This window comes from Oryctolagus cuniculus, chromosome 1 (genome assembly GCF_051225735.1).
Source record: "Oryctolagus cuniculus isolate XC-2025 breed Fujian yellow rabbit chromosome 1, ASM5122573v1, whole genome shotgun sequence".
Classification (NCBI taxonomy): Eukaryota; Metazoa; Chordata; class Mammalia; order Lagomorpha; family Leporidae; genus Oryctolagus; species Oryctolagus cuniculus.
The window spans coordinates 124,887,861-124,915,449 of NC_142867.1; the positions used below are offsets into that span (position 1 = coordinate 124,887,861).

At 44.9% G+C, this 27,589-nt stretch overlaps 1 protein-coding gene across 2 annotated transcripts in view; it reads right to left on the reverse strand.

Moving 5' to 3' along the window:
• SNX19 (sorting nexin 19) overlaps nucleotides 1–27,589 on the reverse strand; it is a 42,518-nt gene that overhangs the window by 2,133 nt on the left and 12,796 nt on the right. The window contains exons 8-10 of one of the 2 annotated variants that reach the window (XM_002708838.6): nucleotides 26,051–26,180; nucleotides 2,115–2,299; nucleotides 510–597 (exon numbers count right to left, since the gene is read on the reverse strand). In XM_002708838.6, the coding sequence (XP_002708884.2) occupies nucleotides 510–597; nucleotides 2,115–2,299; nucleotides 26,051–26,180 (403 nt within the window). The remainder of the gene's footprint in view (nucleotides 1–509; nucleotides 598–2,114; nucleotides 2,300–26,050; nucleotides 26,181–27,589) is intronic. The other variant, XM_051847741.3, reaches the window with a different exon arrangement.

A 27,589-nucleotide genomic window follows, 5' to 3' on the forward strand; every position in this document is an offset into this window, starting at 1 on the left:
GTGAGATCTAAGAGTCCACACCCAGCAGTTCTGGTCCTTTTATCAAATTCAAGCTTCACTACCCGGCCTACCACTCCTGATGCCAACATGAATCATGGCTTTGCTATGAGGCCAGGAGCCTATGCTGAAAATCATTACATGGCCTGTACTCCATAGGCCAGGCCGTGCTCCCACAGTGTTCACAGGGGCTGGCAGATATTGGAGAAGCACACTGAACAATTGGATGCTAATAGCATTTTCAGCAGCTCATGTAGGCTCCTGTATTGAGTTCTTCCAAATACCAATCACGGCTGGTCCAACAGCTCACTACCACATGACACCCAGCTCCAAAGCCTGGCAGGTTTAACTTCGTGTGTGTGGCCCTGGACACCAGACTCTGCAGTCTGGAGCAAGTACCAATGACAACCCTATTCTTCTGAATGTGGGCTTGTCACTTACAGCCCCGAAGACCTCTGAGACCAGAGATGCCTTTAGGTATGCTGATGTTGGGGACAAGTTTCTCAGCTTACCTGTTGATGAGGGGTTGCTGCAGGGACTCCAAGACCAGAATCCAACTCAGCCGGCATTTGTTCACCCCCAGGATTTCTACCACAAAATCTGATGAGGAAAAACAGATGAAATGCTTGTGTTACCACTGAAGTCTCTTCATCTAAGGAGACTGTCTCCCCAGGATCGCTGCTAGATTTGCACAAACCTTCAAAGTGCATAAACAGAGGAGACTTTTCAATGAAACAGAGGAAAGCAAAGCAAAGCGTTTCTTAAGTTAGGAGTCTAGGGAAACATGGGTCTCAAGGTATAACTTTGTAATCTGCCACTAACGTGCAGGCAGAGTCGAGGAGGGAGAGGGAATAAGGGTCACCACGACTGAGTGTCCACAGCTGAGCCCACTGCTATCCCCTGGCTACCATACTGGGCAGCAAACTGCCTCTCCCCTCAACAACACAAAGCAAAGCAAAGAATGTTCTCATTCTCAGGCTGTGCCCACCAGTGTGAAGGACCATCTGCCTTGCTCAAAGGTTCAAATTTATCATGTCTCAGCTTCTGCAGGACATGCCACGCTATTCCCTGGTACCAGAACACCGTGAGCTGGCAGAGCCTGAAGTCTTCACCGGGTGGGGATGGTTGAGACCTGCCCCCAGAGGCAGCTCCCCCAGATCTGTCAGATTCTCCTCTAACAGGTAGGGTATGGCCACAGCAATCCTTTGCATTCCCTTGGCATCACTTGAGTGAGGGATCAAGGGATCACAGCCCTGGAGCTGGCATTATGGTCCTGCCAGTTAGGCTTCCACTTGCAAAGCCAGCACCCTATACAGGAGCACAAGTTTCAGTCCCAGTTGCTTTGCTTCCAATCAGCTCCCTGCTAATGTGCCTGTGAAGGCAGAGGAGGATGGCCTGAGTACTTAGGTCTGCCACCCACATGGGAGACCTGGATGAGATTCCTGGCTATTGGCTTTGGCTTGGCCCAGCCTTGGCTCTTGTGGGCATTTGGGGAATGAATCAGTAGGTGAAAGATACCTCTCTTGCTTGCTCTATCTTTCCCCTTTTGTCACTCTGCCTTTTTAATAAATAAATAATTTTTTTTTTAACAGGCAGAGTGGACATTGAGAGAGAGAGGGAGAGAGAAAGGTCTTCCTTTGCCATTGGTTCACCCTCCAATGACCACCGCGGTCAGCGCGCTGCGGCCGGCGCACCGCGCTGATCCGATGGCAGAAGCCAGGTACTTATTCTGGTCTCCCATGGGGTGCAGGGCCCAAGCACTTGGGCCATCATCCACTGCACTCCCTGGCCACAGCAGAGAGCTGGCCTGGAAGAGGGGCAACCGGGACAGAATCCGGCACCCCGACCGGGACTAGAACCCGGTGTGCCGGTGCCGCAAGGCGGAGGATTAGTCTAGTGAGCCGCGGCGCTGGCCAATAAATAAATAAATTTTAAAAAAAGGAATTGCGGTCCTTATCATTTTCCTGTTTGCCAGAGAAATGGTGAGTTAACAGGTTTTGAACCTAGAGAAGTGCATGGTCCTTTCATCAGTGGGGAAGAATGGGGGTAACCGTGGCAACACAGGATGGGAGGGAAGAGCTATCAGTATAGTCAGTCTCATCAGCCCACTTAATTACCTGGCAGGACCTCCATCAGGCTCTGCAAAGCTTGACTCTCAGTAGCCACCTTCTGCTCCTGGGTCCTTACAGGCCGGGGAGACTTGGGCAACACTCCACCTGGCCAGATGGACTCCCGAAGAAGGCGGAGGTACTGCACCCAGCGCTGAGGACATGTTAGGTTAGTGACCTGCACCTCCAGCCACCTGTGGTAGGAGCGAGAAGAAAGCTCAGATAAATCTGAAGGAAAGGGGGCCCCAAGGCAATGGACTGTGTATGTTCAGGTCCCCAGGCCCAGATTCCTATGTTGAAATTCTAACCCCCAAGGTGACGAGAGCAGGAGCTGGGGAAGTGACTAGGGAGGTGACTAGAGGTCATGGTGGCAGAGCCCTCTCGAGTGGGATTAAACAGGCCCAAGAGAGACCCCTCACCTCTTCTTGCCATTGAGGACAGGGTGACTGTACCATCTATAAACCAACCAGACACCAAATCTGCTAGCACCTGGATCTTGGATTTTCCAGCCTTCAGAACTGTGAGAAATATATTTCTATTGTTTATGCCACCCAGTTTTGGGTATTTTGCTATAGTGGCCTGATGAGACCCCAACAGCATGAATCATGTGTGTAATTAGAACTAGGCAAAGAAAGCCAGCACAGACTCATGGGATGCCAGAATCTGCAAACGAGAACAATCATCACAGCATTACTTACTGAGTGTCCACTGTGAGCCATGATTCACTGGGGGTTCTGCAGAACAGACACTAGAAGGGCCGTGGTCTCTGGACAAAGCTGTAGGTATATATCTTTCCAGCTTTCTGCCAGCATCACAATCCTCTTAGCAATGTGGACAGATGGCCCTTGTAGGTTTTTCTTTTTTAAACGCAAGTTTCTCTCCCTCACCACCGCAGCCATATCCAGTTGGTCTTCCGGTCCCCATGACTGGCCTTGAGGACGTGCTCCACCTGTCCTTTGTCATGGTTATCTCACTGACAAGGCCCTCTTCCCTCCAGCAGCTCAAGTCTGTGCTCTGGCAAGCCCTGTTTAAATCCCACCTCCTCCATACAATCCCTGCTGGCCGGCCCCACGGGAAGTGCCCTCCTTTTCCGTGGAGCGCCTCTGGCACTCAGACCTACAGCCCAGGTTTGGAAGCCAGGTCATATTTGACTTTGGAATATGGAAGACTGCTCATGTGCTTACGGCTTTATTTCTTCAACTCAATTATAGTGTAATGAGAGTTCTGCGTCTTGTACTTCATGAAATTTCCAACAATGTCTTGGTGATCAAGAAACATTTGTGTTTCTTATTAAAATGAAAATCTGCCTTGCTTTTTACAAAATGAGTTAATAGCTCTGAGGGGACAGATATGCCAAAACTGGAGTAGAAAACCCCAGAAGGTGTTTCATATTATTCTTTATTTGTGCTTGCATCTTGTCAGAGTGATATGGTCACTAGCTGGGTCTCAAGACTGTCGAGGCCCCTTGTTCTGCAACTGGCACGGCTGCAGTGGCCACAGATGGACCATGGGCCACCTGTCCTCTGCACAGAAGGCCCTGTTTGTATGGCACCACATGGCGGTTCATGCGATTGCTCCTATAGCTGAGTTCCTTGCAGCCTATCCAAGAGCAGAGGGGCTGCCAAGGCAAACTTTATTTAACCTCCACTCTGCCAGACAGTCTGCATTCCACTCAAGCTGGGCATTCCGGTTCTGGGGGCTGAATCCCCCAAGTCCAGGGCTCACAAATGATTCTAAGAATAGGAAGCCTGAAAGGTAACAGCAGGGCAAGAATGGCAGACAGCGATGGAGATCAAGAGCGGCACAAAGCCTTGCTGGCTCAAAATAGCCATCACGATCGTGTTTGTTATTATTAGGGCCGCATCTCCTTTTCACAGGGCTTTTCATTCAGCAAGCCTAAGCCGCCTGATGAGGGATCCAGTAGCAGAATTCCTGCTCCTGTTTATAGAAGAGGGTCACCAGCGGGAGGTGGCTGCAATGACCCGCTCGGGTTCTCTGCCAGGGATCAAGTGACCCAGAGTCTCCCTGCTTCAACTCTAGCCACGTACACTTCTGCACCTTTTTGCTGAGGTGAGCAATGTGTGCCAGCGTCTCATCTATGTGAGCTGAGGGACAGAGGCAAGGTCTACATCTTCAAGTTCTCCAACAAGTCTGGAGAATCCCAGCACAAGACATGTTCATCTGGAATTAGTTCAGGCTCAGGTTCTCACTCATATCTGCATATGAGAAGCCGCTGTGCCCTTATTTCTGTGCTCTGGAGCCAATACTGTTTGGGGTTCAATCTCTTGAAAGCCATCTTAGCACCTACACAATCCTTCCTAGACGAAGCATCCTGCCCAACAGCAAATCCGGGTGCTTCTGCCCCAGTTCAGTTATGTCCTACCAGAGAGAAGTCTGTCCACTCGGAAACAACACCAATCTATCCAGTAGGGACAGGCCCTCACACTGCATCAAGGTAAGGATGGGCTTGTTCTCATCCCCAGGGACTTAGGTCCCATGTACATACATTGGGTGCATGAATTTATAAATGTATACAAATCTACAACATCTTATTAAACTCTAAATGAGTATGTTGGGAAGAATCAAAATAGGAAAGGTAAAAATAGCACCTGATGATGAGGGTAAGTCAATGAGGAAAAGAAATCCTTGGGAGTTAAGAAGGAAACTTATCTGACAAAAAAAGGCTGAAACCTTCAGGGAAAGGATGAAGTGCTAACAAAACGAAGATGTTGCAGGCACAGAAACCCGAGGCACGGAGCGAGTCAAGAGGAGGCCCTAGAAGCCAGTACCAGGAATGCAAGGAACAGCATGTGTGCGAACTGGCAGCAATGAGACAAACTTCAGGTTCACAAGATGGGACAAGTTCTTAGGAAGCAGTATCTATTTGCTAGGAGCTGCACAATGTCCACTTTCCTTACTCTTCCACACCCTTAAGGTAAAGGATGCAGACCACATGCTTCCTGAGGTACAATGCTCAGGCACTGCTTCCTTCCTCCCCCCAGAAAACAGAGACTTTCACCAGGAGCTCTCCCAGCTCCAGGCAGCTTGTATAGAGACTAAGTGCAATACATTTTTGTTCACAGAACTGCTGAGATCTGGTGTCTTATCTTGAACAATGAGCACTCCAATCTGGAAGGAAGAAATAAAGCCCAAACCAAGACAATCACTACCACTACTCCCACCACTAAACAACTGCCCTTCCTGGATCTCTACAATTTGTGAGCTGACTTCTAAGACTTGTTTTATTATCACATACAACACATTTCTTGAGCTGGGGATGGCCAGATTCAGGAACATGGTGCAGTTTGCCTTGCCTAACACCTAGACAGAAGCAAATGCCGACAGGTCTTTGATGGCACTAAGGAAGGTAAGGACTTCTTCATCTAATAATCTCTCTCTTCATCCCTCTCTGCCTTTTCTTATTCTACTACCCTTCTCTATACACACCACCACTCCTTTATCTAACTTATCTAACTTTAGTAGCTCTCTGACAAGACCTATCCCCACCAACCATCCTTGACTATCTATTCCACATGTCTCCTTGTCTTCTTGACAGAGGTGGGAAAGTTAAAAAGTGACCTGTGTGCCTATGGCTCTCCTGAAGCCAAAGGAATGGAATTGATGTGTCTGGAGTCCAGTGTATCATGGGAGTTTTTCCAGCATCAGTTTCTGGAATCTACTGGTACTACTTACTATTAGGACAACAGAAATCTAAAATTTCAGACACACACCCACATCCTTCCCACTGTTTATTATAAAAATAATAAATCATTTACTAAATACAAATACTATTGTTTATGTAATACAAGATGCATGAGGTAAATATGCTAAAATAAATAGGGTAGAGAAGAGCCTCAAATAGCACCGGCTTTATTTTCATCACTATTCCAGGTCTGATATTTGATTTAGAGAGGTCTCTTTCAACCATCCTACCTCTGTCCTAAAGATAGAAAAGGGGAACAAAAACCCAAACCAGGTCTGTTCTACAAGACATCTCTCAATGATTCAGAGCGCATGGACGCCTACTAAGCCCAGGGGCCCAGAAATAGCCAATAAAATGACAAATAAACAACAGACAGACACTGAGCCCTTCAAGAGCTTTCCAGATGCCGGGTATGGACGGAGGGTGGCTGTGATTACGGCTTGTTATTACACAGGGAATGCATGTGTATGCCATGTTCAAGGGGATCTGGTCTGAAATAGCCACAGATGGAGGAATGGAGCACTGGCTAAAAAGGAGACAGTTTAATACTATGGCTTAAGATGGCACCTCAAGGTTAACAGAAGGTCACTCCCTACCCAAATAGCAGAGTCAACTCTCACAAGGCAGGAGAGAGGGCTTTAGGGACCATGTCTAATCCAGTTAGCTGAATTCCCTTCACTTCTTTTCTCAGAGAGTTGCCATGGCCCAAGAGAAGAAGCACCCTATGTCAATAGTACTTAACAGGGAAGATAGACGGAGAAGGATAGTGAAATCATAAAGCAGAAACTCTTCATAAGAGCAGTGACAATACTGTAACAAAAATGCCTGGTCTGGTCTAGACTAAAAAAAGTAACCAGTCCATTCCTTCCGGTCTCTTTTTCCATTGAGCTGCGTTTCTGTAATAAACCCAAGGGCATTATGCTCCAACCTCATCTTAACAGAGTAAACACAGTCCAATGAAAAAGTGAGAAAGGAAGACCAGGTTAATGCTTCTACCATTCCAGACAGACCCACAGTGGATCACAAGTACTGATTTATTTTATTACCCTCAGTGCAGGGCTTTCCAGTGGGTACCCAGTAGGTGCTGCTGATGGTCCAGACTATTGTGGGGCTGCCCTGTGCTGTGCAATAATGTTCAGCAGCAGCCCTGGCCCCCCAACACTAGAGGCCATGATAATCAAAAATGCCCCAAGACATGGCCACACATCCCTAAGGACAAAATTGTTTTAGGTAAGAATCACTGCTTGAAACTGAGGGTCTTTTGTACATAATGCATCAGGCTACTGACTTTCATAGTCACTTAAAAACTGGTTGTTACGGCACAATATTTTTTCAAATTGTGAGTGGGATACATTAGAGGTGATATAACCTGCTTTGTCATTTGTGACATTTAAACAAATCTAAAAGGAAATAAATTAAAATAGAAAATGTAAAGCGCATCTTGTGTTTTGAAACACTTTGTTTCATATGTATATATGTATATATATATCATGCTCAGGTCTGTGTATGTGTATGTGTTTGTGGTAGGCTGCAGTAGAAAACGTATTTCTTACTTTGGTTTGAAGTTTCAAAAAAGTTTGAAACACACTGATAAAAGTGCAAAGAATTAGGAGTTCCAAGCAAAGTAAGGATAAAGCCCCAGACATCTTTTTTAGTTTCCTGGAGTCAGTGTCCACCTCCATCCATCCAAGCACTCTGCAAAGCATTTACAATGGCGTAAATCATGAACATTGTATTTTACACCCTTGATCACATTTCTATGAACAAGTGGTTCATCCAATCAGTGTCCTAATCTATAACGTGGAGCAGAAAGAAGGGCTTGGGGGTGGTGGTGTGGATTCAGCGAATTTCCCATTAAACAAGTTGTTTTTGCTAGTTTCACACCTGATAAAAGTAACACTTGTCTTTCCTCTGATTGCTTTCCCAGGCCTCTGTTTTCCGGTCATGCCCTCTTGTTGTGTGTATAGACCGTTGGATTCCCTGTCAACTCTCAGCTCTAGCCTCTCAGTCCTGTCACTAGCCAGGCCCCGGTTACTCAGCTGTGCCTGAGAAAGTTCAACATTGCTGCCCTCTGTGTGTCTAGGTCACCATCCTTTCCTGCCCTGTGTTGGAGAAGAATGAGGAGGAAATGAGCTCTGAGGGTAAGAAACCCCACCTTCTTTCTCCCAATCCCTATTGTGAAGCCTGAAATGGCTCACCAAGTGTGCCCAATTTCTTCCTGTAGTTTTGAGCCATACCTTTGAAACATGTGCTTCAAGGGGAAGATTTAAAAGTGCCCATACACCTCAATTTAAGAATCTATGTTTGGTACTTAGATATATGCTAACAATCAGCTTTTGTTTTTGATTGTTAATACAGAAGTTACAAATACAAAATTAACATGCAACAAAAACTGAATGTTCCTTAAGGGAGGAACTATAAGAAATCATTGTTGAACCTTAGAAGGTTTTTTTTTTTTTTTTTTTTTTTTCCAATCTAACCAGTGCCACACATGAGAATAGCAAGAACCAAAAAGCAGTGTGGCTTTTATAGGGACAAACACCTTGAGAGTTGGAAAGGCACTCAGAGGTTATCTTATCCAGTCTTTTTCCAAAGCAGAAAAACCCTCTGTAATATCAAGACGTAAACAATGCTTTAAGCCTGTGAATCCAGAGACCTGAGATTTTATCTTAGTTCTACCAATTACCAATGTGACCTTGGGAAAATTGCTTAATTCCCAAAATGGATGATTTTAATTCATTAGAAATGCTTCTTAAACACTAGAAACCCAAACCTGTCCCGTTGTAAATCCTAGTTGTTGGTCCTGGTCTACCCTCTGTAGTTATCAGAAACTAGGTCAAATCTTTTCCAATAGAAAACATTTTTCGCTTTTAAATTCAACGATTATTTCTCACCTAAGTCTGTTGTACAATTATTTCTCATTGCTTCAGCCAACCTCAAAACTTGTATCCAGAAGACACTCAAAAAAGGACTGAAGAACAAAGGAGAGAAATGAGCCATTTGCCATGTGGCACCCTCCTCTGGGTGTGTGCTGCTTCCTTATTCTCTTTTAAAATGGAGTGCCCAGAACCTCACAGTCCCAAGGTGTGATCTGACCAGCACAGTGTGCAGGGGATTAGTGCCTTTCTCAGTCTAGATACTATACTCTTGATAATATAGTCCAAGACTGTCATCTTTTTGGCATGCACACAAAAAGCACTGACTTATATTGAGTTTGCAAGTCAATTAGAACTGTAAGTTCACATTTTTTTTTTTTTTTGAATCACCTGCCCCTCTGTCTCCTAGGCCCTGTCCTGCTCTTTTGTATTTTTTGTATTAAAAACAAAACAAAACAAAACAAACAAAAAACCACCTGGGGCTGGTGCTATGGTACAGTGGATTAAGCTGCAGCTTTCAATGCCAGCATTTCATATCAGAATGTCAGTTCAAGCCCAGGTGCTAAACTTCTGATCCAGCTTCCTGCTAATGCACCTGGAAAGGCAGAAGAAGATGGCCAAAATACTTGGACCCCTGCCACTCAAGTGAGACACCAGACTTATCTGTCTCTTGCCTTTGCCTTATCCATTTTTTTAAAGAACAGGATTTTTTTTTTTTTTTTAATTTATCTGAAAAGCAGAGACACAGTGAGAGAGAGAGCAAGCGAGAGAGAGAACACCTATTCTGGTTTCCTCTCCAGATGTATACCATGCACAGGACAAGCTGAGGTCAAAGCTGGGAACATAATCCGGGTCTCCCATGAAATCGTTAGAAATCCAATTACTGAAGCCGTCATCACTGCCTCCCAGGGTCTGCCTTGGCAAGAAGCTGGAGTTAGGAGTGAGAAACAGTAACTGAACCCAGATACTCCAATGCACAGCCATCTTAACCAACAGGCTAACCACCTGAAGCGCACGCACATGCACACGCACACACACACAATCCAAATTCTAGTTTATGTTATTTCAAATTCCATTTTGTTGGTGTTAGATTTCCAAATTTTTGAACTTTGACTGTTAGAGTATTAATTATTAGTCCTTTAAGATTAAGAGTTACCTGCAAATTAACTGATGAAAAAATGGAAAAGAATAAGATCAAAAACAATGTTCTAGAAATTCCCCTTCAGGTTGAAATCAATTTATTAATTCTCCTTGGCTAAGGACACTCAACTAGCCATGAATCACTTATAAGTCCTATGGTTCAGGCCACTTAAACCTATGTTGTCTACATGGATATACCTGCAAAAGTTTGTTGAAATTCATATACCATGTGACTGCCACTGAATTCCTTTCATTTAATGATCTCATAAACCACACTGGTGAGGCAGCAGATAGTCCTATTAATGCCATACTGGTTTCTAAGGCTCACTGTTATTTCCCCTCTTGAGTGTTCACAAACAGTTTCAAAATCTGCTTCTGTATTTCCAGAGATACATGTCAGGGCCATTAACAACCTTATCCACTTTTGAAAAGGCAAGGTATTTGCCCATCTTCAACCCATCTCCATATGGTTATGCTTCCTAATGACTGTGGGTCTTCAAAGGTAAATATAAGTTCTTATCAGTTTCAAGGAATAGAATTCATCTAGTCAGGTACGTGAACTTCAAGAGGTTAAATCCTCTCATTATTTTCATTCCTGTTTTAGTCTTCAATTCTATTTTAACCATGTTTGTTCAATTTTTATTGTTAGGCCATTTTCCTCAACAAACGAAACAAATTAAATATATTAGCAAATAACAGATGCATACATTTGTTGTTAAATGAATGAATGCTCTCTCAATGAAGCCAGTTAATACTATGGCATCTGTTCTACACACTTTACCTGTATTTTTTGTTTTTAAATTTTCTTAAAAAAGTATTTCCCTCTATTACTTATCTAGAACTTTAGCTCTAAGTTAAAAAAAACTTTTTTATTAATATAAAGAGAACAGACTTTAGATTTTAGTAGGTACAGTTCCAAGAAGACAATCACACTTCCCTCACTGCTCCATTCCCCCTCCCATGCTCCTCCTTACCAGACACCATTCTTATCAGTTCCATTGCTACTCTTTTTGCCAAACCCAGTTTGTGTCCCTTCTCTCTATTTTTTCATGTGTTCACCTAGAATCTGAGCTCCGTGTACTACTCTGGTTTTATTTATGGCTGATTTTTCTTCTTCCTCGCTGGAATCATGTATTCAACTGTTTATTCATGTACTCAACACATTCTGGTTGAGCTTTTTTAACTGCCAAAAGAATAGATTGGAAGGTGCTGAAGGCAGGAGTCTGACTTAATTCATTTTGATGTCAGCTTTTGCATTTACCATAATGACACCATCCACACAATAAACCACCAAATATTTATCTAATCCTATTTCAAAACTCTCATTGACAACTTATGGTGCTAAAATTTTAAGTTAGTTTATTATCACATCATGTAAGAAAAGTAATATTTTTGACCCATTCTCTGTTATATTCTCCTCTGAATTCTAATATATAAGTTGTTTTCCAAAATATTCAGTCTTTCTTTGAATGTTCTTTTTTCAACTTCATCCTCTTCACTGGGTTGATGAATCTTCTACCAAGTATATTCTCCCTATGATTCTCAAGTTGTGCTCTGCCTGAGTCATGGAGCTCACCCCATTTAGGTTATCAGATGCCATGTCATGGAAAATTTTAAAACTTTCCCTTGGTACCAGCTGTTCAGTTAGCTATCCATTCCAAAATTTCCATTTTCTTCCAAATATAGAGCTCCAAGACAGAAGATAAGATGAAAAAATGAGCCTTAAGTTTTCTATCAAAAAGTCTCAAAATTATTAGAGCTATAGTGAATGCTTCTTTAGGTGCCATCCCTTATTTTTATACAAATCAAAGTAGATAATCTATTGATTTAATTAGGAACAACAGATTTTTGAGTGCAACTCAGATACACTTGTTCTCTTGGGCTAAGAAGGGTACTCTATCATCCTGTTAGCTGTGGTTCTCAGTCCACAAGGTAGAAAGCTGTGACTCACTCTTGACTACTCCTTTTCCCTGACCCCTACCCAGCACCCATGGTCATGTAAACAGTTATGAAACCCACTTGATCTGGCTACTCAGTGTCTCATGACTCCATCACTCCTTTATCCTTCCTACAGTAATAAACTTCTTTAAGATTTATTTTATTTTACTTGAAAGGCAAAGTTAGAGAGAGAGGAGGAGACACACACACACACACACACACACACAGAGAGAGAGAGACAGAGACAGAGAGAGTTTCTATCTGCTGGTTCATTCTCCAAATGGCCACAATGGCCGGGCCTGGGCCAGGCTGAAGCCTGGAGCCCACGTGGGTTCAAGGGCTCAAGCACTTGGGCCATCTTCCGCTACTTTCTCAGGCACATTAGCAAGGAGCTGTATCAGAAGTAGAGCAGCCAGGTCTCAAACCGGCACCCATATGGGATGCTGGCATTGCAGGTGGAGGCTTAACCTACTAGGCTACAACGCCAGCTACATTTAGTTGAGGGCCTCATCACCTTCACCTCTATCAACACAACTCCTTCCGAATTTGTCTCCATGACTCCACATATGCATCCTTAAATTAATCTTCCCCAGTACTATACGAGTGAGTTTTCTAAAGTACAAATTTGCTGTTATTATCTACTTACATTTTGTAAATCGCTTCCTACGGGAGTAACACGGCTTGGCACGAGTTGGCTCCCAATAAACTCATGAGTGTTACCTTCGGCCACTCTTCCCGCCTATCAATCTCAACTTCTGTGAGCAACACAAATATGCCTCATTACTTCACTGTTCTTGCATGCTCCATTTCTCAATGTCTACTGTCAATTCTCCTTATTCTTTAAATCCCACCTCTGATGTCATCTCCTCTACTAGCCTTCCACAGGCCTCCTTAACTGACTGCTTGGTCCCTTCTCCAAAATACATATAGAGTTCTACTGAAAGACTTAGGCTAATAATAAAATTGAACTGTGGGCCAGTACACTGGCTGTAGAGTGGATGTTGCAAGGAGTGTGCTGGGTGTATGTCAGCTGATCTAGAATGGAATGGACAAGCCACACTTGGCCACGCATTCCTCAGGAAGGGAAGAGAGGTGGAAGGCAATGGAATGGGTCAGTGGTCAACCATGCTTCATATCTGGCACACTATAAATCCTAGAGAAGAGAGAGAGCTGCCAGAAGCCTATGTTTTTATCAGTTTTCCTGGAAAACAGGCCTCCAGGACCGAGGAGACTGAAAGTCAAACAGAAGCAAAGTGGGGTTACGAAGCCTGTGAGTCACACTTACATTCTGGGAAGTGTCTCTGATGGATGGGGCAGCAGCTATGGATTCCAACCCATTATCTGACACCAGCCAGAAAGGAAAGAGGCGACTGGGCAAAAAGCAAATACATAGGAGACCCAAGGCAAACATCAGGCTACTTTTCTAATGCATAGAATGAAAGGGAGACACTCGGTGTTCCTGGTATTGTTAAAACTGACTACAGGCCGGCGCCGCGGCTCACTAGGCTAATCCTCCGCCTTGCGGCGCCGGCACACCGGCTTCTAGTCCCGGTTGGGGCGCCGGATTCTGTCCCGGTTGCCCCTCTTCCAGGCCAGCTCTCTGCTGTGGCCAGGGAGTGCAGTGGAGGATGGCCCAAGTGCTTGGGCCCTGCACCCCATGGGAGACCAGGAGAAGCACCTGGCTCCTGTCATCGGATCAGCGCGGTGCGCAGGCCGCAGCGCACTGGCCGCGGCGGCCATTGGAAGGTGAACCAACGGCAAAGGAAGACCTTTCTCTCTGTCTTGTCCACTCTGCCTGTCAAAAAAAAAAAAAAAAAAAAAAAGACTGACTACAATTTATTCCAGCTTTAAGTGTCACGACACCTATAGGATTCCAATCTGAAAGTTTGTTAGTCAATCCAGGGTGCCTTTGAAGACTTGCAGGTCAGCCTTTTTTTTCTTTCAGCGCCATACCATATTGCTGTCAATGCACTGTCATCCAGCTCCAAGAAAATCACATCAGGGCTGACACAGGTTTGAGCCTAGCCTAATCACTTAAAAGTTGAGTGAACTCTAACTTCTGGCCCCTTTCTTTGCAAAATCAGGCTACCTCTTGCCTTACCTTCTTAGAAGATTATCATCAAGATCACATGAGAGAAATAAGACATTTTTGCCAGTGATGTGTGTTTATGCATGTGACAAAGAAAAAAAAGACTCATTTAGACTCTGGAAAACTTGTACCAGCTTCAAGGACCTACTTCACAGCAGGAGGCTGAGCTCTGCATTTTATGCCTTAGCTTCCCTGCTGTAAACTTCTCTTCTGGCCGGCCCAGGGAAATAAATATCGGAATAGTGAATCACTTGGTACTAAGTGATTGAGAGAGCTGGGAGAGACCCTACGGGCTTATGTGGAGCATGGAAACTGCATTTCAGAATCTCTCCATAAACTGGCCTCCACAGACAGGACAATGAAACCTTTCGTGCAGAGATGGCAGGATCAGAACTGTCCCCGTGTGTGAACAGCAAGCCCGGCTCATTCTCAGTCCCCAGGTAGTCATCCTGGCCCTGCTGTTCTCAGCACCCAGGGTGAGGGCAGGGACGGGGCCCAGCGGAGAAGGGGAAGGTAATTAAAGTGGCCACCCATTCAGAAGAAAATTGAGTCTGGTGGAGGGGAAAGGGCAGGGACAGGGAGTGAAACCCTGAGAGCTGGAGCACCAGGAAGAGAGGCAGGACACAAAGGAGGGAAGAAGGCAGTAATTTAGTGGTTGTCTTGACAACCAGAGCCCTCATTGTTCCTGGTGACTTTACCTCACAGGGAGAGCTCCCCAATCTGCTCCAGGCATAAAATCACCCCCACAGGAGAGCAGGGTGGGAAGGGGAGGCTGGAAGAGGCAGAAGGGATAAGTAATTATGTGCTCTCTACTTAGAAGGGCTTGACCTCCCAACTTCTACCAATATTGCAGATAGCAGATTTAGAGTGCTCAGCCATCATGTGGATGAGAATAATTCGGAATTGCATTTAAACAAGCAGACATGGCAGGGTTACGAATCGTGCTATACAAATGGCTACAGAAGGGTAGAAAAGCAGCCTCCAGAAAAACAAAGGATAAATACACACCCAGGTTACTATTGTAATACCTGCAGGATTCGAATTTGAAAGCTTATTAGACAAATGTAGAGTGCTTCTGAAAAGATAAACTTCTCAGTCTTGTGTCACATTGCTACCAACGCACAATAATCGGACTCTAAGAAAGCAGATATCCAGGTTAAGGAAGAGGGAAAACACTGGGGTGTGGGTAGGGACCGTGTGGAGAAGGACAAATTAACAGAATAATCTGTTATCCAAAGGTATCTGTTCGCAGTTTCCTGTCTACAAGGCTGAATTTTAAAATCTTTCTAAGTAGAAGGCTGTCTACCCTGACACTAAGGCTATAAGAACAGGGCGGCAGCAATTCCAGAATCTCCACAGAAGGGGCAAGAAATGTGGTTTACATAACATTAAGGAAACAATAAACAAAACTTACAAGGGAAAAAAGAAAAGAGAGAGAGAGAAAAGAAAAGAAACCCTAGGGGAGAGAGAAGGAAGATGTTGAGAGATGAGAAACTAATCTTGATGCTCCACTGACGTCACAAGCCTTCCTTTGAGGAGGGCCCAAACTCCTCATGAGGAACCTCTGGTGCCAGCACTACACTGGGGCGAGGCTGCAGTACATAACCCATAATTCTTCCCCACTGTCTCCCTGCTGCAGAACCAGACAGTTCTACTCCTCCACAATGCATGCTGCAGAGCTTCAAAGGAGAGATGTTAAGCTCAAAGTCATCACTGTGTGGTTGCTTCTCCAAAAGCCAGGTTAACAGGAAGGAGCCAAACGCTCTCCCCATCCATAGTTGAAAGCAACAGGACATTCCCTTGTAACAGGCTGATAAGATTATCATCATAAGGGCAACTTAGCAATGACAATCTCTGCCTCAGTGAGGTGTACAAGATGTGGAATTTTGGGGTCCCAAAAGGCTCCAGGCATAGGGCCTAGCGTACAGAGAGCACTAACAGAACTCTTCCCACTCAGCTGTCCTGGTCTTATCAATACCAGACTCTTTGGTTCGTTCTGTTCTGAATGAATCAGCTCCAGCAAAGAAGTCTTAATGGGTGGAATCCACTCAAAAGGGCAACTTCTGGCAGTAAACACTGCCCAGAGAAGCAAGTGTATATTGAAAACTCTGGGAGCATAGAGAAGTGAATGATCAAAAAACAGGGCCTGCCTAAAAGTCACTGGCCCTAAGGAGTAAGCAGATAAGTGGCCTCTGAATCATGCAGCAAGACAACTGTCACCACCAAGGCAAGGACCTACAATTGCAAAACAAACAGGTTTCCCGCAAAGAAAGTGAATGGGGATTGTTTAACCTGCAGCGCCACCTGGTGCCCAGGGATAGACTTCCTGTACTACCTCACCACGCAGCAAATTGCCTGAAGCAGGCTTTCTCTAACCTATTTAAAACAACTAAAGACATACATGCACACACTCTTCAGAATGCGTCTGGCTAAAAAATACTCAAAATATGTTTAAAAGCTATTTTTTACTTAAAAGTGGAAATAGTGCAATTCTCTGCACTTAAAAAATGTTTCAGTGCCTGGAATATTCTTTAATGTGAACCTGTCTAGCTCCAAACACATACCCTCTTCTTTAAAGCCTCCCTAACATTTACTCCCAAGTTACCTCTTATCTCCCAAATCGCTTCATAAGCCAGGCATTTATTCCCATTTGGAGAGTAACTGAGGCACAGGTAGGTTAAGTGAACTGTTGTGACACAGGTAGTACGCCTCAAAGCAGAATTTGAATTCATATCTGTCTGACCTCAAAGCCCCTATTCTTTCTCTCCACATGGAAGGAAGGTCAAGAACGCCCATGAGGAGATGCTTCCAGGGAGAGCCAACCCAGCACGAGGCCTTACAGTGCAAGTCCCGAGAGAGCTAACAGGCTCCGTAGGACAGCAGAATGTTTCTGGAAGGGGCGATGGCGGAAGGACCCAAACACAACACCTCTTTGCTCGGGGTCAGCCATGGCACTGGGGATTGGAGTTGCCCAGTTAAAGAGCTGGGGAAGCCCTGTAGGGAACGGATGAAGGACAGCTCCCACGGGTATGTCTTGTCTCCCAGCACAATGGAGGTTCTCACTGATGATAAGCAAAGGGACAGAGACTGATTCAGGTGTGGTGGTGAGTGAGCTGACACACTGGTTCACCCGACACTACCTCATCAAGTCCCTTCTATGAATCAGACTCGATGTTTCAGACACAACGGAGAGTAACATGTAGTCCCTGCACTCAGCATACTTACACACAGTCTAAAGCCATCATCAAAATGCCAAGCTCTCAAGTTCCTGTTTGTAATGAGAGACGGGGCAAGAGATACTAGTAACTTGACTTGGCAGGAAAAAGCTCTGAGGTTAAAATACCTCGTGATACTCTTTTTTGTTTATTTTTTCCTAAACCTTCACAATGACCAATTCTGTATGAGAATCCAGGAACATGAACCACACCCAGACGCACAGACCACACAAAGCACAGTCAGCTTTGCACCTGTTAACAACCTTACAGACATATTCAAGTACAGGTTGTCAGTACATGACAGGAAAGGCATGGTGTCTCTGTCATAAGATGTGTGTACAGGGGCTGGTGCTGTGGCACAGTAGATTAATCCTCCGTCTGTGGCGCCAGCATCCCATATGGGCACCTGGCTGCCCCTCTTCCAGTCCAGCTCTCTGCTATGGCCTGGGAAAGCAGTAGAAGATGGTCCAAGTGCTTGAGCCCCTGCACCCACGTGGGAGACCAGGAAGAAGAGCCTGGCTCCTGGCTGCGGATCAGTGCAGCTCTGGCTGTTGTGGCCATGTGGGGAGTGAACCAACGGAAGGATCTTTCTCTCTGTCTCTCCCTCTCAACTGTCTGTAACTCTAACTCTCAAATAAAATAAAATCTTTAAAAAAAAAAAAAGATATATGTACAATAAGTGACAGTCAAGACCATGTCAGACCATGCATTTGACAGGAGAAGCTGCTGGAGCCATGCTGCCCAAAGCACCCCAGAGCACAGTGCACTGGACGAGGCATGAGACGAGCAGTGTTCCTTCTTCCTGAGGACAGGTTCTGCATCTGAGCAAAGGCATTGCTGTGAAAAGTTAACTTCATTAAGCGACTCTGAAAACAGCCAGTCCCTTTCCCAGTCAATGATTAGAGGCCAGGAAATAACAAGACAGGGAAGTTGGAAGGCTCCAGTAGTGTTAACTTTGTATCTGGCCCTCTTGTCAAAGTCTGCATTTTTCTAGAGAAGCTGTGCATAGGAAGAGATTATTTTTTTCTTAATTTATTTATTTTTGATAGGCAGAGTGGACCATGAGAGAGAGAGAGACAGAAAGGTCTTCCTTTGCTGTTGGTTCACCCTCCAATGGCTGCCGTGGCTGGCGCGCTGCAGCCGGCGCACTGCGCTGATCCGAAGCCAGGAGCCAGGTACTTCTCCTGGTCTCCCATGGGGTGCAGGGCCCAAGCACTTGGGCCATCCTCCACTGCACTCCCTGGCCACAGCAGAGAGCTGGACTGGAAGAGGGGCAACCAGGACAGAATCCGGCGCCCCAACCGGGACTAGAACCCGGTGTGCTGGCGCCGCAAGGCAGAGGATTAACCTAGTGAGCCGCTGCGCCAGCCAGGAAGAGATTAGATATAAGAACAAGATGCCAGAGCTGAACTGAAAGACACAGAAGAGAAACAGAAAAGGAAAAAGTCACAATATGTGTTTCCTGGCTATTTCTGAATTTTAATTCTGATCATTTCTTTTTTCTGTGAACAGGACATAGGAAAAAAGATACCTAAAGGAGACCTTAACTTAGGAATAAAATAAGAATGTATCGATGGAAATCAATCTACACACTACTATCAGATGCATGGGTCCCTGAGAGCAGTCATGAAAAGCAAGAGCGACCAGATGACAAGCACAAGAAAGCTTACACAGAGGGGAGGTAGTACACTTTGAGGTCAGGTGACTCAAGTGAAACCCTAGGGGTGGCACTTATTCCTTCTATGATTTGGGGAAGGCTATTTAATCTGAATGTATTTGTTCTTGCTTGTAAAATGCAGAAAGATATATCTATCTCACAGAACGGCACATTAGTACACAAAGCGCATCACTGCTCACCTACTGTAGTCAGGATGCAAAAAGTGTCAGTTCCTTTCCCGCTGCAGGCCTGGAGCTTCCCCTGAGAAATAACCAATGGGACCATGACCCATCATCACCCTGTCACTCAGACAGGCTCCCCAAGAAAGAGACCAGTGACGGGAAGTCCTACTCAACACCTAGGATTCTGGCATGACCTGGGAGAGTTCATAGCCAACCATTCCCAATCGCTCTCAGTGGAGGTGGACAGCCCATCATCCTGTGGCACAACACTCTTCAATGGCAACAAATTTTGCCACAGCCTTCTCTTGGCCTTTCCTGAGCGACAGTCTGTAGGCCTGGCCTAAGTTCCACAGCTTGCCATTTAATTTTCTCCTGGGTCCAATGCTTGTTGGACTCTGCCATGCTGTACATTCTTTTTTTCTCTCTGTATACTTCTTATCTTTACATATTTTTATTTTTCTCTGCCTACAGATCACAGAACTTTCTCCTTATTCCTCCACTGCTGTTAGGCAATTCTATTCCCGTGCCCCCAACATACACACGCACGCTCACTCACTCCGTCACTCACTCTTTAACTAAGAAATCCTGACGCAGATGCCAGGAATGTGTCTGCTGCCCTTCTGACACACAGTCTGATGCCATCTTCAGGGCCACGGGGAGGGCAGAGCCACGGACATGGCATCCGCATACTCTACGCTGGCCTGGCTCCTATTTTTATCGTGGCACTGCTCTGGGCATCCAGGCAGGGAGTGGGTCCAGCTTCTTCTCATTCCTTCACTTTACATCAGGACTCCAAAATAATTTCACCCCTTACCTTGGCTGGATCTTCCTGCCCCAAACCTTCTAACATCAATGGCGCAAAGTACATCTTTCCTCTTTCCCTCCAATCCCAGGCTAGCTCTGAGTACTTGTCCAATTCCCCAAACCCAGTCCTGATGCATGCGAGGGTACTGTGTTTTCAGACACAAGCAGTTTGCACAAGCTGGATTCACTCCTTTGGCTTAGACTGCTACCCCTGCTTCCCTTCTCTTCCCAAACAAGGAGTGCTCCTTGTTACATAATTGGATGTTCCCAGCACAGAAACTGACATAGGAGGTCAGGCGCGCATGCGTGCTAGGCTTCTCTTTGACTTAACAATGCCTTTTTTGGGCATCTAACTTTTCTTCAGCTCCCCTCCCCTACTCTCGCCACACCATCAACAATCAAGGGAGATTTATAAGTCTGGCTCAGATCAGAACTCTTCCAACCTCAGCTTAGAAGGAGGGGTCATGAGGTTGAATTTACTCTGATGTTTTTCCTCCTTGCAGGCTAGAGAGAGTGTGCTTATAATTTGGCAGAAGTCCCTGGAGTCCAAGGCAGTTATGTATATAGGTCTTTTAAGGGAACAAGGAAAGTACACAAAACTGGAACCAGAAAAATTAAATTCATCTGCCTGGACATAATGCTCCTGGAGCTTGGAAAATGAGGGCAACTTAAGGAGGAGATGCACCTAAATTTACCTCTGATGACCAAACTGTAGTGTGTTCAACATAAACAGGGAAGCGGCAACCGCTACCCATGAAACCAACACCAACCATCCTGCTCTTTAAAGCACGGAACTAAAAAGAAGAGAACCCAAGTATCCTGCTAAAGGATATAGGCTCAGCTACCTGTGGTTTCAGACAGAACAAACCTGGGGCCTCCTGGGCAGCAGTCATGGGGGACATGGGGACACTGGGACCTCAAATCACATCTTTCATGGCAGTGTACAGTGGTAGTGGTGGGGTGCTGCAATTTTAGGGAGATATCAAGTTCCTAGCTTATTTGCTTACCAGAGCAAAAAGAGTGTAGCACTGCATAAATCACTTTATAAAAATAAAAACTGCAAGTTGCCTGGGGATAGTAATGTGGGCTGACTTTAGGAGGTAATGATACCCTTTATGAGTACATAGACAAGGAGTTGCAATTCAGAGTCTTCAAACTGCCTACAATCACCTCTTGAGGAGTGCATACTCCTCTGAGCCAAAGGTGAAGTGGCACTCTGTTAGCCCTGTAGCAGAACGCTGGAAAAATCTGGGTTCAAGTTCTGTTTGTGGTGTTTATCATAACCTGAAGTCTTTGTAAGGCTTGGTTTCCTCATCCTTAGGAGAGTGCAAGAGGGTCCTATCATACCCTGAACAGTTTTGGAGGGAATTAAGTGATGCAATATACTTGTGGTGTTTAGTACAGGGTCTGCGCAGAGGAAACACTCCACAAGCATTCACCGGTGAGTGCCCTGAGGCTGACTGGGTTGGCAGTGCCTACACTCTGCATCCTGAAATGAGCCCTATCTTCAATACGGCTACCAGGCATGCGGGGACTTGCTTCTGTTCTCAGATACCATGCCTTCTCACTCCCCATCTTAGAAAGATTGCAAGAACCCTGTGAAATCACATCAACATACTCGAGAAGAAGGCCAAGAGCACCATGACAGAGATAGGAGTAGTGATCTATAAAGAAGGATGAAACACTTCAGAAGGGGAGGACAAGAGCCTTCATTTAATTCTCAGTCTGTGGAAGCTTACTGTGAGGAAAACTGCCAACCTCTGTGGTCCTACATTCATTGGAAAATGAGGGCATAAAGTTGATTAGATATAATCAACACGTTTTTGATAGGAAGGAATATGAAATAACTGGATACGCACAAAATACCATCACCTCGAAATATCTATGATGAGTAAGGGTATTAGACCATAGTTACAGGTTTTCAAAAGTAACTCGGTATAAAATTCTATTCTTGTGCGATATCCACACTAGCTTCATTCAAATTCACCAAATATATTCAGATTTTTCCCTTTTTTTCAAATTGCGATCCCTTTCTATTAAAAAAAAAAGCTCAAAGAAAGTCAAGGGAAATTTAGCTAGGTTTCCTGCCCCACCTCCTTTCAGTACTTATCCCTTAATATTTCACTAAAAATCATTCATTACTCCAGTTTGCTGGAGAGATAATTGCCTTGCGAATGGAAGCTAGTAAAACTCATAGGCAACTAACAGGAGGGTAATGTCACCTGGTTGACAGTATCACAGCCTGAACGCTGCTAAGAGCCCTGTCTTTTCCATACCTGTAATGCACTGTGGGCTTGCTTCTTTTCTGTGAGGATTTAACTTTCCTGCCTTAGCTCTGCAGAGCCCTTTGCTACGTGAAGTACTGCTTCCACAGGGAGCTTCCTCCAAATCTCAAAAACAGTGGTCTCTCCTTTATCTGGGCTGGCCAAGTCCTTTAATATTTCAAGATATTCAAATTTCTTCTTACCTTTAATATATGAGTCTAATCTCTTTGGAAGTGCCCATATTCATCTATACTTTTATGTTGACTGAATAATTTTTTTTTTTTTTGACAGAGTGGACAGTGAGAGAGAGAGACAGAGAGAAAGGTCTTCCTTTGCCGTTGGTTCACCCTCCAATGGCCGCCACAGCTGGCGCGCTGCGGCCGGCGCACCGTGCTGATCCGCAGGCAGGAGCCAGGTACTTCTCCTGGTCTCCCATGGGGTGCAGGGCCCAAGGACCTGGGCCATCCTCCACTGCACTCCCGGGCCACAGCAGAGAGCTGGCCTGGAAGAGGGGCAACCGGGACGGAATCCAGCGCCCCGACTGGGACTAGAACCCGGTGTGCTGGCACCGCAAGGCGGAGGATTAGCCTACTGAGCCGCGGCGCCGGCCTAATTTCTTGTGTTCTGAAACCAATTCCTCATGCGTGGTAGGGGTCATCACAATCAGATACTAACCAGTTTGGAGATCATCCTAGTTTTTTTTTTAATATTTATTTACTTTATTTATTTGAGAAGCTGAGAGACAGAGAAATCTCCCCATCCACTGAATACTCCCCAAATGCCTGCAACAGCTAGGGTTGGGCCAAGCTGAAGCCTGGGAGCCAGGAACTCAATCGGTCTCCCACGTGGGTGGCAGGGACCCATCTGTTGCTGTCATTACCTGCTGCTTCCCACAGTGAGCATTAGTAGAAAGCTAGATTCAGAAGCAAAGCTAGGACTTGAACCCATGTACTCGGATACAGGATATGGGCATCCCACGTGGTAGGTTAGCAGCTAATTCCAAAGACCCACGTTGGATTTTCCCATTTTTAAAGTACTTGGAAGAACAGCAAATGGAAACTCCAAGAGAGGGAAAAGAGAAATGATGGCCTAATTGGCAATATTCATAGGTGACTAAATAAAACATAAGAAAACTATCATTCAAGTACCGAAAAGGAAAATGTTTATTCCTTTACCAAATATTTAAGAATATCTACTATGTCTTAGCCTTATATGAGTTGCCAGTGATAAAGAGCTAGCTTAGGGCCTTAAAGAACTGATACTCAAGGCTGGCATTGTATCACAATAGATTAAGTCACCTGTGATGCTGACATTCCATATGGGCCCTGGTTTGAGTCCTGGCTGCTCCATTTTTGATCCAACTCTCTGCTTATGTGCCTGGGAAAGCAACAGAGGATGGCCAGGTCCTTGGGCCCCTGCCACCCACATGGGAGACCTGGATGGAGTGCTTGGCTCTTGGTTTCAGCCTGGCTCAGCCCTGGCCACTATGGCCATTTGGGGAGTGATCCAGTGGGATGGAAGCTCTCTATTTCTTTCTCTCTATATATCTCTCCCTTTCAAAGTAAATAAATCTTAAATAAAAGCCATTACTGTACACAAAATTTCTCAGTCTCAGCACTAATGACATTTGGGCAGCACAATTCATCACTGGTTTCTTATTTGGGGTTGGAGAGACTATCCTATATAGTGCAGGACAGTTTGTTGGACAGCAGCCCTGGCATCTGGCCACTTGGTGTCAGTAGGCAATGTGCTCGTAACCAAAAAGGTCTCAAATCTTGCAAAATATTCCCCGGGGTACAAAAGTGCCCTTCAGATGAGAACCACTAATTTAAGGAAAGATGATTTATATAATATGACATGGCAATATTAACATCAGAACTTTCAGTGAACTTAATTGTAGGGAGATGTCATACAACGTTTCACAGAATGCTCAGTGTTAGCAAAAGACCTAACAGATGAGAAGAAGGTAAGTTAGGGACATTGAGGAGAGAGTAGAAGAGGAGTGAGTGGAGAAAAAGACATTCAGGCAAAGGCCTGGAAGTAAGAGATCACAGACTACTCAGGCAATGACAGTCTGCATGGGAGAGAATGGAAATATGGCTGAGGTGGAATTTTAATATAAGGAAATCAATATATATTTTAAACATAGTGTTGGCCGGTGCCACGGCTCACTAGGCGAATCCTCCGCCTGTGGCGCCGGCACCCAGGGTTCTAGTCCCGGTCGGGGCACCGGATTCTGTCCCGGTTGCTCCTCTTCCAGTCCAGCTCTCTGCTGTGGCCCGGGAGTGCAGTGGAGGATGGCCCAAGTCCTTGGCCCTGCACCCCATGGGAGACCAGGAGGAAGCACCTGGCTCCTGGCTTCGGATTGGCGCGGTGCACTGGCCGCAATGTGCTGGCCGTAGCGGCCACTTGGCGGTGAACCAACGGTAAAGGAAGACCTTCCTCTCTGTCTCTCTCTCTCACTAACTCTGCCTGTCAAAAAAAAAAAAAAAAAAAAAAAATATATATATATATATATATAGTGGAGCTCTTTTTCAAAAAAAAAAAAAAAAAAAAAAAAAAAAGGAAAACCTACCTGGATCCTCAGCACATTAAATGCTCATAATGAAACTATTTTGGATGGATTATGGTCTACTGAGTTTCCCTAAGCTGACTTTTAAAGCACTTCTTGCAATGATAGGAATCCGAGACACATATGGGAAAAATCACTTTTGCATGCAACAGAGTGCCTCAAGGATTTTAAGTACAGAATGTATGTTCAGCCATGCTTTTCAGAAAAGCACTCTACTGGCAGAGGTGAGTGTGGAGTATGGACAGGTGGAAAGCCTTCGCCTGGATACCAGTCAGAATTTTGTATTTGGGTTTCACCTGGAGAGCAGTCCTAAGGATACCACATGCAGGAAAAAACGACATGAACTTTGAAGCTATACAAATTTAAGCTTGAAATCCTAGGTGTGTCCCCAACTATAATCTTAGGCCTGTTGGCTGATCCTGCCAAATCCCATTTTCTTATTCTATACAATGGGGCTATGGAGCTAACTACCTCACTTGGTTACCATAAGGAAATATACATGAACAGAGTTCGGATGATGGCCTAGATAAGAATCTAGCAAATACAAATGCACGCCTTTTTCTCTCACTTCGTCTCTTTATGATCCAAGCTTATTTAGTTTTCTTGATCCTACATAATGCTGAATATGGGAATGGAGATTTAACTGCTTGCTGCTGATGGGTTTTCTGCTTGTTGTAGGATAATGATTTTTTTTTAAAAGAAGTATTCTTTGCATGACATGTCAGTATGAGCCACATGCTAACAGGGCCACAGGCTGCTTCTTACTTGGAGAATCTGCCAGGATGTCTTTTAAGACAGAAATCAAAACAAGAGCACTACATGTCTGTCCAAGACTGTCTCTTTGGCCTTCTGTAATTAAGCAGAGCTTGCCTGAATTCCATGATTAAGAAGTTGGCAGCTAAAAACTCCATCTGTGCATGGATATTTCGGAGTTCAAGTCATACTGGAATCACAAAACCTGGATTATAAAAGCCAAGTTGCAAAAGCAAGCTTCCCTCTCTTCTTTACCACCCCGTGTCAGGAAGTACTACTTCAGCTGTGATTATTCATGCCCTTCTAGGAGGAAGCAGTATTTCCAAGGCACTGACCTGGTTTCTCATTGTTTTTCCCACTGTTTATCATCACAGTGACTACCTACTGCCAGTAAAAAGAAAGTCCATTATCACAAGGTGAAACGTACAGGGCTTGGGGATGTAAATGGATGGAGAACTCATCCCACAGTAGGAAGAGTTCAGCAGAAGTATCTAAGCTCACAGGAGTGTCTGTAACTCAGCGTGTTGTGACGAAAGTCTTGCAGGAGCAGATATATTCCGAATTTAGAAAAGAAAGTGATTAAGAAAATCTCTCTGACACTTTTCAGGCAGTCTTCACCCTGTATCCCCTCTTTTCTTAGGGCCCTCGGCTCCCCAGACTCCACACTGACCTTTGCTTCTGTAGAATTCAGCATCACATCAACTTCTCTGCCACTTGGAAATATAATGTAAGGGAGGACTCAGCACTCTCACCTCTGAACCAGGGTCCCAAAGATAAGCCGGAGAAATTTCTGCATGTTTTCGGTACACAGCCACTTCCATTGTTCCATTAACAGCAACAGGACCAGATCCAGGGCTGTGTCAGCTAACTCTGTCTCTGTCCCTGGAGGACAAAAAGGCATAAAAGTAACTCAGTAGAGACCCACACTTGAGGAACACCTTTCAATGCACAGGGCGGCGCCTGCATATAGAAATCTTGTACTTTTGTAATCAGTCACTCCACACTGACATCAAGAGATGATTACTTCATAGATGATTGCTTCAGTGGTAGGCTCTGTATTTCTTTGTATTTCTTTTGTTTAGGTTCCTGGTGTTCTGTCATCCAGCAAAAGTTTTTATCTTTTAAAAAAGATTTTACATATAATTATTTTGCTTACCTAGCTTCTGTTGCCTCTAGATTTCTCTAGGATGCTCAATTCATTCAGTTCCAAAAAAACAAAAAAAAAAAAGCTAAAAAACTATTGACTGGCTGTAACTGGCAAGGCCTCAACCCTTCACATTTGCATTCCACATGCGACACAAAGCATCACGGAAACGCTGTGGGTGGATCTGGAGAAGCACTTGGGAATTGGGCTTTATTACCCTGCAAAACCTTGCTTTGAAAGCACCTCCATTACGCAGAGCTGATACCCTGGGATTGAAGAGGCTTCCGCTGGATCTTGAGATTACCTGTGTTTCACACCCCTCTGGTGAATGCCATGACACTTACTGACTTCTTTTCCTGTTTCAAAAATGGCAAGGGCCACAAATGAGCTCAGCCCCACACTCAGCTGAACATGTGTATTTTCTGGATGGAAGCATCTGTCCTCTAAACTTTTTTTTTTTGGGGGGGGGGGGGGGGCGCGATGCTGCTTCTGATTTGCTTTCCCAGGAGTAATTAATGTTCCAGAATGAATCTGACCTATCTGGTGCTACTGCTGTGATTAGTATTACAGGTAATCATCACCAATAATGTTTGTTAGTCTAGGACCATAGCGTATTCTCTGGGCCAGCTTTCTTGAACTCTCCTCATTTGTGGGTTTTTCAGAACATGAATTACTTCAGATTTGAATGGCTTTGCTAGAACTGAATCCCACACTGCATACGTTTTTGTTTTGTTTCATTTTTCTGTACTGTACTTCAAGGGCAATGAGATCTGAGGTGTTGCTTTACTTCCAGTCATTTGCTCTAAGAGGGATTATTCCATTCCTTGGCAAACAGCAGCATCCTGAGCCTCAGTCACCTTTCTCAATTCTGTTATTTTCTCAGGTTTAGCATTTGCCTGGAGCTGCCACCATGTGGTAACAATTAGTTATTGCAGTTAAAAATAAGAACAAAACATTACCACTAAGTCCTACTTTAGAGAACGGTAAATTTGATATCATAGGAGCATTTTGAGTCTCTCATGGCTGTGTGGGCTCAGACACAAACCATCCTGTAAGAGCTATGATATTCAGAGGCTGGTGTTGTGGCATAGCAGGTTAAGCTCATGCCTGAGATGCCGGCATCCCATATGGGCACTGGTTTGAGACT